The 12,121-nt window shown below is 43.0% G+C and overlaps 1 protein-coding gene across 1 annotated transcript in view; it reads left to right on the forward strand.

The window, feature by feature from the left end:
* Nucleotides 1–12,121, forward strand: part of myom3 (myomesin 3) — a 120,671-nt gene that overhangs the window by 67,117 nt on the left and 41,433 nt on the right. The window contains exons 19-23 of the mRNA XM_059654409.1: nucleotides 2,794–2,972; nucleotides 6,229–6,343; nucleotides 10,130–10,286; nucleotides 10,947–11,053; nucleotides 11,235–11,279. Of these exons, the coding sequence (XP_059510392.1) occupies nucleotides 2,794–2,972; nucleotides 6,229–6,343; nucleotides 10,130–10,286; nucleotides 10,947–11,053; nucleotides 11,235–11,279 (603 nt within the window). The remainder of the gene's footprint in view (nucleotides 1–2,793; nucleotides 2,973–6,228; nucleotides 6,344–10,129; nucleotides 10,287–10,946; nucleotides 11,054–11,234; nucleotides 11,280–12,121) is intronic.

A 12,121-nucleotide genomic window follows, 5' to 3' on the forward strand; every position in this document is an offset into this window, starting at 1 on the left:
CATTAGGCGGGGAGACTAGGACCCATGGGCACAGCCTTAAAATTAGAGGGGGTAAATTTAAAACAGAAATGAGACGACATTTCTTCAGCCAGAGAGTGGTGGGCTTGTGGAATTCATTGCCGCAGAGTGCAGTGGAGGCCGAGACTTTGGATGCCTTCAAGGCAGAGATCAACAAATTCTTGATCTCAGAAGGAATCGAGGGCTACGGGGAGAGTGCAGGGAAGTGGAGTTGAAATGCCCATCAGCCATGATTTAAATGGCGGAGTGGACTTGATGGGCCGAATGGCCTTATTTCCACTCCTATGTCTTATGGTCTTATGGTCTTATCTTTGGCTCCAGATTTTGCATTGACATTGAGCAGGATGCTTGGTGGATGTGGTAACCCATAAAGGTCTCTCTAAATCTAGTACTCACCACCCTATCAGCTGGTATTAGATAGTTTCAGCACTAGAAGCAGTGTTCAAGTTCAGATCTTTAATTAGCATTGATTAATCTGCATTGATTCATATGCTTCATCAAGAAGTGAGGGAAGATAAGAAAAATAATTTAAGATTATTTCAACAGTATCTTAATTCTATTGGAATAATCCTTAGTGATTTAAGAAGGCTTTTCCAAATTGATTCATTGGGATGATCCTGGTTTGAAAGCTTTGACATCTGAGCAAAGGTTAAACAAGTTGAGCCTCTAGTCATTGTAGTTTAAAAGAATGAGAGGTGATCTTATTGAAACATACAGGATTTTAAAAGGGGCTTCACAGCCAAATACTAAGAGGATGTTTCCGATCATGAGAGAGTCTAGAACCACAGGATATGGTCTCAGAATAAAGCGGGCACCAATTTAAGAATGAGTTGATGAGGAATTTCTTCTCTGAGAGCCCTAAGTCTTTGGAACTCCTTTCCACAGAGAGTTGTAGGGACAGAGTTCTTGTGGATGTTCAAGGCTGATATAAGATAAATCTTGACCAGTCGGAGAATCAAGAGTCATAGAGTAATACAGCATGGAAACAGGCCCTTCAGCCCAAACCAGTCCATGCTGACCATCGTGCCCTGCTCAGCTAGTTCCAATTGCCCGCATTTGGTTCATATCCATCTCAGTTCTTCCCACTCATGTCCCTATCCAACTGTTTTTTAATTGTTGCTGTTGTACCTGCCTCAACTATTTCTCTGGCCACACACCACTCTCTGCGTGAATAAGTTGCCCCTCAGGTCCTTCTTAAATCTAACCGCTCTCACCTTAAACCTATGCCCTGTATTTTTCAGAGATAGTGGGAACTGCCGATGCTGGAGAATCTGAGATAACAAGGTGTAGAGCTGGATGAACACAGCAGGCCAAGCAGCATCAGAGGATCAGGAAAGCAGAAATTTCCGAAGTAGGGTCTTGACCTGAAACATCAGCTTTCCTGCTCCTCTGATGCTGCTTGGCCTGCTGTGTTCATCCAGCTCTACATTCCCTAGTTTTCAATTCCCCATCCCTGGGAAAAAGACTATATGCTTTCATCCTATCTATGCCCCTCATGATTTTATACACCTCAGTAAGGTCACCGCTCATTCTCCTAAGTGACAAGGAATAAAGTTCTATCTTGGCCAACCCCTCTCTAAAACTCAGGCCTACGGGCCCTGGCAACATCCTTGTAAATCTTTGCACAATTTCCAGTTTAACTATGTCTTTCCTATAACAGAATGATCAAAACCGTACATAATACTCCCAAGTGCGGCCTCACCAACTACTTATATAGATGTAACAGAACATCACAACTCCCGTACTCAATGCCTCAGCTGATGAAGGCCAGCATGCCAAATGCCTTCTTCACCACCCTGTCCACCTGTGATGCTGCTTTCAATGAACTATATACTTGTACTCCATATCCTTCTAATTCCTCAGGACTTTACCATTTACTGTATAAGTCCCACCTTGGTTTGACTTTCCAAAGTGCAACACCTCACACTTATCTGTATTGAATTGCATTCGTTAATCCTCAACCCACTTCCCCATCTGATCAAGATCCGTCTGTAATTTTTAATAATCTTGTTCACTATCAACGATACCTCCTAAATTTGCATCATCCACAAACTTACTAGACATGCCTTGCACACGCACATCCAGAACATTTATATAAATAACAAATAACAAAGGTCCCAGCACCGACCCCTGTGACACATCACTAGTCACAGGCCTCAAGTCCGAGAAATAACTTTCAACGATTGCACTCCACTTCCTACCATTGAGTCAATTTTGAACCTAATTAGCGAGCTCTCCCTGGATTCCATGCAACCTAACCTTCATGACTAGCCTACCATGTGGGACCTTGTCAAAGGCCTTACTAAAGTTTTGTGAAATATTCAGGAAAGTGAAAGTGAGGAATATTGGATCAACCATGATTCCATTGAATGGTGGAGCAGGCTCAAGGGGGCCGAATGGTCTACTCCTAATCCTATTTCTCATGGTCTTATTGTCTGTGGTATTATACTTTATCCCAGGTGCAATCTAATTGGGAAAGTACTCACTGTGCCCTTTAGGACTCACTGATGTATTTTGATGCCTGGAATAACCAGCACTGTTAAATATGACACCTCTGGTTAAATTTGCATGAATGATACACAGTTCATATGAACAAAATGAATGTGGTTCATTACAGGAACTGAAATGAATGTGGCTCATTACATTACAATAATTGCTGCACAGTGGAACTAGCCTCCTCTTCTTGCACATTTCCATTGTCAGGTCTTTCTCTCCTGTTTACATTGTTAAATTGCTTTTGAAAGTTCAAAGTGAGTTTCCAACTTGTTTCTACAGGGCCACCTTTCGATGTGATATTTGTTGAGGTACGCAGCACCTCTCTTGTGCTTCTGTGGCAGCCTCCACTATACACAGGGAAAGGTCCCGTTACTGGCTACTTCGTGCAGATGTGTGAAGCTGATTCTGAAGAGTGGAAAACTTTAAGTAAAGAGCCAGTGTCTAAAACACACATGAGGGTTGGTAAATGATCTTCTGATTCTCTTCCATATTGCCAGATGTGCCATGTGAAATATATGCAGGGATTTCTTGAGACCACAAGCTTAATTCAGCCATTCAAATGTGATGCGTCTAGTACCATTTTTTGCTTGAGAGACATCCATGGCATTAGCATGATTTTAAGCATAGTAATTCCATGGGATGTTCGGATCATGGGCTCAGTCTCATCAACCACATCATTGTGATGAAAGGAGGAGAAAGTCAGGTGGCTTTCCCTGGGATAGGACAGAGAGACTTGGATACCTCACTCTCAAAAAATTTTTATGGACATTTGTTATGCATTCTGTCATGCCCTTTGTCGCTCACATTCTGACACACACATTCTCACACACACATTTTGATGCACACGTTCTCACATATGTTCTCTCACACACGTTCTCACACGCTGTCACATGCACAATGCTATCCAACACATTTTGGTGACTGCTGGTTGAATGCCAGACCACAGACAGAGGAACAATAAGTCCCTGTATATACAAGTTTCACTAAAGGTAAGGCTACATAAATCAGTGCTTTTAAAAAATGTCGATGACAAAAATAGATTTCCCTCTTACTCAGAAAATGATTATCTTGCACAGCTATATTGAAAAGGAGTAAAAATGTGTAAAGACAGGCAGAAACAGAACCCCCAAAATATTCAGGACCCATATAACTTGTCTGATTTGTAAGGACACCCAGCTGAGTCAACTTGGTGGAGCTGTTTCTGCTGTTTGATGAGTCTAAGTCCAGGAAGCAGAGTTTAAATATCAGACCTGGATTGGGACTGGAATTAGGAGAATTTCTTCGCAGAAAGGGAGGTGGACGTTTGGAGTTCTCTTTCACTAATGGCCCTGGTGTTTGATCAATAGTTTAATTTTAATCTGAGGCTGGTTATCTTCTTGCTGAATGGTTTATCAATGGACATGGGTTAGAGGTGAATGTATGGAGTTTGGTTGCTAATCATCTCCAAAAGACCTGTGGACGCAGTAAATCAGGAACAAAAATGTAACCACTGGAAAAGCTCAGCAGATCTGGCAGCAGCTATGAAGGAGAAAACAGAGTTAACGTTTTGTGTCCGATGACCCTTCCTCAGAATTGTTCTGACTCATTAACTCTGTTTTCTCCTTCACAGATGCTGCCAGACCTGCTGAGCTTTTCCAGCAACTTTGTTTTGGTTGGTAATCAACTGGTTTCATCTCAAATGCTGATACAATGAGCTCAAGTTGCTCAATGCCTCCCAGTCTGCCGATGTTGCTTTAAGATTATACACGACAGCATCACAAAACTTCTATCTCACCATTTCAGGTTTCCAACCAACTCATTGTATCTATTTATTTTTCACATGAACAGGCTCATTGTGACTTTGGTGAGCACCTATGTTTCTTAGAGTATTCCACTCTCCCAACCTCAGGCTGGTCTTCTGCTTCTGTTGAGAATTGATTCACCTTGACTGAATCAATCCAACTGTTTGGGGCAGCTTTTCAGATAGCCGAGAGAATTTGGCTGTAGCAGTGAATTGGCTAGGAAGGTCACCATTTAACTTCCACAGGAATGGAGCAGACAAACAGCTTGGAGTAAAGTCTGATTTGATTATATTCAGTCTGTACTCGGGTCAGTGAATATGTTAAGGAGGAAATTACACAAGCGGGAAAGCTAAGAGAACATGTGACCTACTTAGAAGACATATTCTTCCTCCACAACCTTGTTCAGACTGGGGGGTTGTGAAGGAAGAATATGTCTTCTAAGTAGGTCACGTGTTCTCTCAGCTTTCCCTCTTCCTTGGGGTGGTTGCGTTTTAACATCTAATTTATATTTCCTTGCATCTGTGCACTTGGGTTTAATAGCAAAGATGAGCATGGCAGCTGGTTTGGAATTTGGAATTATTCATCTCAAAAAACTTCAGAGCAAGTTTTTCTGACATTTTATGTGTTACTGTCAAGTGCTCTATTTCATTTTCGCTTCAGGGCTGATTACTCCTCTGTGTCATTTATCCAGTCGTAAATTTTCATAAAAAAACAACACTTCTGATAATGCAAGGATTGCAGGAACATCACAAACAAAATATGTATGTCATCTCTTTCTTAATATATTTTAAAGCTTGTTTCCCAGCTGATTTAGCAGCAGCTGCCCAGTGACTGAGCTTTGATGTAGGTAGTTGGTTAGCTCAGTTGTCTAGAATCCCTACAGTGTGGAAATAGGCCATTCGGCCTAACAAGTCCCCCATGGTTAGCACACCTAGCCTGCGCACTATGGGGTGATTTAGCATGTTCAATTAATCTAAATTGCACATCTTTGGACTGTGGGTGGAAACTGGGACAAACCCAGGCAGACACAGGGAGAAGGTGCAAACTCCACAAGGACAGTTCCCCAAGGCCGGAATTGAACCCAGGCCCATGTCACTGTGAGGCAGCAGTGAGTCATCATACCACCCCAGTGGGCTGAGCAGCTGGTTTGTAATGCTGCATGACACCAGCAGTGTGGGCTAAATTCCTGCCCTGCCCAAGATTACCATTGTAAGGTCCCACCTTCTCAATCTCCGCCCTTACCTGAGGTGTGGTGACTCACAGGTTGAACACAACACCAGTCATTTCTCTCTCTAATGAGTAAGCAGTATCATGGGACTATGTGATTTGCATGTGGGGTAATATGATTGACTTCCTAGGAACACCATGATCTGTGCGGAAAGGATGATATAGTTCAGTCCAAGGAAGTGAGCCATCAAACCTTTTCCATGTTTCCATCTGACTATAGCAGATCTGAGACCTATCCCACTCTGCCCACACCCTTAACTTGGCCAACAAAAACCACCACCTACATAAGACCATTAGACCATAAGACATAGGAGTGGAAGTAAGACCATTTGGCCCATCGAGTCCACTCCGCCATTTAATCATGGCTGATGGACATTTCAACTCCACTTCCCTGCACTCTCCCCATAGCCCTTGATTCCTTGTGAGATGAAGAATTTTTCAATCTCTGCCTTGAAGACATTTAACGTCCTGGCCTCCTACAAATTTTAAAGTTAATAATTGACCTCACAATGATTGCCAATGGTGGAAGAGGGTTACAAATTTGTACGCTCCTGCATGAAGTTTTCCTAATTTCACTCCTGTCAATTCTGACTGTAGGTTGGAGACAGTACAAGACTCCTCAGCAGTTGAAATAGTCTCTCCCAAACCAGGGGTGGATTTAAACTGCTATTTATGTGACCCACATGTTTGTGTTCAATTCTGTCAGATTTCTAACTTGGAAGAAGGCAAAACCTACATCTTCCGTGTGTTGGCATTAAATTCAGCTGGAATTAGTTTACCTTCATTGCCATCTGACCCTGTTCTTACAGAAACCAGACCAGGTATGGTGTCTTTCTGAATACCCAAAACACGTTAATTTCTCCAACATTAGTTATTGTACCTTCAGCTGCCCAAACTCCTGGCTCCAGAATTCCCTTCCTAAATTTCTCTGACTCTCTGCTTCACTTTCCTCCTTGAAGACACACCTTAAGACCCATCTCTTTGACCAAGTTTCTGGTTGCCTGCTGTAATGTATTCAACATGACTTAGTGCCACATAACGTTCCGATGAAATACCCTCGGACGTTATATTATGTTAAAGGTGTTGTATAAATATAAGTTGTTGTTGTTAATAAACTGATGAATGCTCTCTTACATGGATATAAAAGATCCAATGGCACTGTTTTAAAATAGACTGGTGGAGTTCTTCTTCATGTCGTAGGGTCATACAGCTCGGAAACAGGCCCTTCGGTCCAACCAGTTTGTGCTGACCATGTTTCCCAACTAAACTAGTCCCACCTGCCTGCTCTTGGCCCAAACCCTCCAAAGCTTTCCTATTCATATACTTAGAACATAGAAAAGTACAGCACAGTACAGGCCCTTCGGCCCACGATGTTGTGCCGTGGAATGATCCTAATCCAAAAATAAAATAACCTAACCTACATTCCCCTCAATTCACTGCTGTCCATGGGCATGTCCAGCCGTCGCTTAAATGTCACTAATGACTCCGCTTCCATGACTACCACTGGCAAACTATTCCATGCGCTCACAACTCTCTGGGTGAAGAACCTCCCTCTGACGTCTCCTCTATACCTTCCTCCTAACACCTTAAAACTATGACCCCTCGTGGCAGTCAGTCCTGCCCTGGGGAAAAGTCTCTGGCTATCGACTCTCTCCATGCCTCTCATTACCTTGTACACCTCGATCAGGTCACCTCTCTTCCTCCTTCTCCCCAGAGAGAAAAGTCCGAGCTCAGTCAACCTCTCCTCGTAAGACAAGCCCTCCAGTCCAGGCAGCATCCTGGTAAACCTCCTTTGCACCTTCTCCAAAGCCTCCACATCTTTCCTATAATAGGGCGACCAGAACTGGACACAATATTCCAAGTGTGGTCTCACCAGGGTTTTGTAGAGCTGCAGCAGAACCTCGCGGCTCTTAACCTCGATCCCCCTGTTAATGAAAGCCAAAACACCATATGCTTTCTTAACAACCTTATCTACCTGGGTGGCAACTTTGAGGGAGCTATGCACTTGAACACCAAGATCCCGCTGTTCCTCCACACTGCCGAGAATCCTGCCTTTAATCCTATAATCAGCATTTAAGTTCGACCCTCCAAAATACATCACTTCGCATTTATCCAGGTTGAACTCCATCTGCCATTTCTCAGCCCAGCTCTGCATTCTGTCAATGTCTTGCTGAAGCCTGCAATAGCCCTCGATACTATCAACGGCACCTCCAACCTTTGTGTCATCAGCAAACATACTAACCCACCCCGCAACCTCCTCATCCAAGTCATTTATAAAAACCACAAAAAGCAGAGGCCCAAGAACAGAGCCCTGTGGGACACCACTCAGCACTGACCTCCAGGAAAAATACTTACCATCTACAATCACTCTCTGCCTCCTGTCAACCAACCAATTATGAATCCAGACAGCCAAATCACCCTGTATCCCATATCTCCTGACTTTATGAATGAGTCTGCCGTGGGGGACCTTATCAAATGCCTTGCTGAAGTCCATGTACACCACATCCACTGCTCGAACCTTGTTCACCTGTCTCGTGACTTCCTCAAAGAACTCAATAAGATTTGTAAGGCATGACCTGCCCCTCACAAAGCCATGCTGACTCCCTTTAATCACGCTATGCTTTTCCAAATAGTCATAAATCCTATCCCTCAGAATTCTTTCCAAAACCTTGCTGACCACAGATGTAAGACTGTCTGGTCTGTAATTTCCAGGGATTTCCCTGTTCCCTTTCTTGAAAAGAGGAACAACATTTGCCTCCCTCCAATCTTGCGGTACGACTCCCGTGGAGAATGAGGAAGCAAAGATTTTCGCCAGCGGCTTAGCAACCTCCTTTCTCACTTCCCGGAGCAAACTAGGATAAATCTGGTCTGGCCCTTGGTGTTCAAGTGCATAGCTCCCTCAAAGTTGCCCTGTTTTACAAAATTTCCGGCACATCAACTTCCTCAATCTCGATCTGTTCAAGCCTGTTTCCCTGCTCCTCAAAGTTCTCATTCACAACAAGGTCCCTTTCCTTAGTGAAAACCGAAGCAAAAAACTCATTTAGGGCTTCCCCTATCTGCTCAGACGCCACGCACAAGTTCCCTACGCTATCCCTGATCGGCCCTACCTTCTCCCTGATCATTCTCTTATTCTTCACGTATGAGTAAAATGCCTTTGGGTTCTCCCTAATCCTTCCTGCCAAGCCTTTTTCATGCCCCCTCCTGGCCCTCCTCAGTCCACTTTTGAGCTCCTTCCAAGCAAGCCTGTAATCCTCTAAAGCTGTGCTAGACCCTTGCTTCCTCCACTTTACGTACGCTGCCTTTTTCTTTTTGACAAGAAGCACCTCTGTACCCATCATCCAAGGCTCCTTAATCTTACCCCTTCTTACCTGTCTCAGAGGAACAAATTTGTACATCACTCGCAACAACTGCTCCTTAAACAGCCTCCATATGTCTGCTGTGCCCTTTCTGTGGAACAACTGCTCCCAATCTGTACTTCCCAAATCCTGTCTGATAGCATCATAGTTTCCTTTACCCCAGTTAAATATCTTTCCCTGGTAACTGCTCCTTTCCCTTTCCATAGCTATGGTAAATGTGAGGCTGTTGTGGTCACTGTCGCTAAAGTGTTCTCCCACCACGAGATCTGACACCTGTCCTGGCTCATTGCCGAGCACCAAATCCAAAATGGCCTCTCCGCTCGTCGGCCTGTCCATGTACTGAGTAAGGAAACCCTCCTGAACACACCTGACAAAAACGGCTCCAACGGCTTATCCAAATGTCTTTTAAACGTCGTGACTGTACCCGCATCCCCGACTTCCTCTGGCAGCACATTCCACACACGGACCACCATGTGCGCAAAAAACATTGCACCGCATGTCCTTTTTAAATCTTTCTCCCCCCACCTTAAAAATATGCTCCCCATTTTTGAACTCCCCCTCCCCCCGCCAACCCATCAGAAAAGGCCTTTGCTATTCGCCTTATCTCAGCCCCTCATGATTTTATAATCCTCAATAAGGTCACCCCTCAACCTCCTATGCTCCAGTGAAAAAATTCCCAGCCTATTTTTAAGACTCAAACCCTCCATTTCTGGCAAAAACCTGGTAAATCTTTTCTGAACCCTCTCCAGTTTGATAATAATACTAATCCCTCGATCAACAACACAAAATCAGACGATCTCGACTGTATCTCCTTATGGGGTGGATCTTGCTGTGCACAAATTGATTGCTGCAATTCCTACGTTACGACAGTGACTATTCTTCAAAAGCATGTCATTAGCTGCTCAAAGCTATTTGACAGCCTGTGGCCAAGTGCTACACAAATGCAAGTTTTTCTTGAAGTTGGAACTTCTCTCCTAAATTTTTGAGGAAAAAAATGAGCATTTTACCATTCATTTATTTGGAACAAGAAGATTGGTATTCTTAGACACATAAATGAAAGACTGCAGCAACATGGCATAGCTTCTTACTGGAATGAGTCTAGTATTAATTTCCATTTTTACAAGAAAAACACACCAGACTAAACTGTAAATTGCTTTATAATACATTTTTATTTGCTATTGATAGACTTTAATAAATAAATGTATACTTATGCATAAATGTGAAATGAGGCAAATCTGTTCACTTGTGTAGGCACCACAGAGATAGATGTTGGTGTGGATGAAGATGGAAATATTTTCCTGGCTTTGCAGAATCCCGAGGCTATGGATGCATCACAGTTTATTTGGTCCAAGGATTACCAAGAAATATCAACCCCTGAGAGAGTGCTGATTGAAACAACCGGAGACACGTAAGAATCTGGAACATTCTAGAACTTTAATCTCAGAATGAACGATGAAAAATAAGATAGAACCAGACTGGCAACGCAGTAATTACATTGTTCTCATTATTACCACAGCCTAGACCTCAGATCACTGGGTGGATGGACAGGTGATGAATTATGTCTGCTCTATTCTCAATCCAGGATTAGAACATTTTACTAGAAAATGCAAATGACAATTAATCTCAAATTTTGAAAAAACTGGAAAAGCAATGTTCAGAGCCAATGGTTTTATTCAACCTTCAGTTACCCACTTCCGATGCCTTCCTGTTTACCGCATTTTATTTTCCACGTCCTGGTCCATATTTATGTTGAAGTGTGAATATTCTTTTGGCTTAAAATATGTTTAACACAAGAAAAGAAAAAAAGTAATGAACAAAGAAAAGAAAATTTTACTGGAAAAATGGAAATTAATTTTTGAAATTATTTCCCAGCATTGTCTGGATCACCAGACAATGCCTTTGCATTCGGAGAATAAAAAAGTTTGTAAGGAGTGTCTAAGTCCCATTTACTTACAATTCCAGTGGGAAGAAATCCAAAGGGAATACCTGATTTAAATCTTTAGCTGAAAAAGATAAAGTTCTACAACAGACTGTCTTGTGAGAAATGTGAACTGAAATCTTTTTCCAGATCTAAACTGATCTTGATTGATCCTTCGGAAGAGGATTTGGGTACTTACTCTGTCATCGTAACTGGAACTGATGGTGTTTCATCCAGTCATACTTTAACAGATGAAGGTAAATAGTTATCTCCAGTCCTATGAAAAGCAAACTCATTTCTGAAGAAGGGTACAGACCCAAAACGTCAGCTTTCCTGCTCCCCTGATGCTGCCCTGGCCTGTTGTGTTCATCCAGTTCCATACCTTGTTAACCTACCTAACTACTTTAAAGTCTAAGGATGTAAACTTTTTTTTTGCAGAGCTGCAGAATTTAAAGAAACTGAGCCATCAAAAAAGAAACCCATGTAAGTTTTTTTTTTCTGTTGATCCACTGTTTCTCTTCTGTTGTTGAAAAATGATGGTGAAATCTCCAACTCTGTAATGTGTTGCTGTGTGAGGGTTGCTCATCATCATTTATGTTACAACAGCACTAAGGGGTAAGCTCCAAGAACTAACTCAGCGATCACAAGGGTTGAGCCTGCACAATTGATTCTTTTGGTGCCATCCCTCTAACCTCCTCAGCATTAAAGTTCTTCAGATATAACCTACACTGAGACTCCATTGCAGGACAGAAGGAATGCTGCATTGTTGGAGTTGTTGAATGAGTTGTTAAACTGCTGTCTTGGGTGGACCCAATAAAGGACCCCATGGCACTAACTCAAAGGGAAAGCTGAGAGTCCTCCCCTATGCCTGGAAATGTGTCTATCCCTCAATCAACTTCAGGTCTAATCTCCCCAGCCTGCACAGGTCTCATCTGCCCTAGACTCCGTCCCAATGCTCCAAGGGTCTGAAACTCTCCCTCTAGCCACTGGAAATCATCTGGAGAATAATATTTTTATGTTCCAGCTTAACTACTCTCCTACTTGTTTCCATTGTCTGACTGTCAGCCCCACTCCACAACCACTGACTCTACACCATCTGCCTTCAGGGGACTCCACAGTCACTCAATGACATCCTTGACCCTAGCATCTGGCAACCAATACACCGGCCTGCCGTCACATCTGCAGCTGCAAAAATACAGATCTATTCCCCTAACTATTGAATTTCCTATCACAATGATTCCCGCAGGCTTCTTCATAACCCCTTGTGCAACTGAACATCCCATGGTTTCATGAACTTGCTCTTAGTATAATTCCTGAATGAACTG

Source organism: Stegostoma tigrinum, chromosome 24 (assembly GCF_030684315.1).
Source record: "Stegostoma tigrinum isolate sSteTig4 chromosome 24, sSteTig4.hap1, whole genome shotgun sequence".
Taxonomy (NCBI): domain Eukaryota; kingdom Metazoa; phylum Chordata; class Chondrichthyes; order Orectolobiformes; family Stegostomatidae; genus Stegostoma; species Stegostoma tigrinum.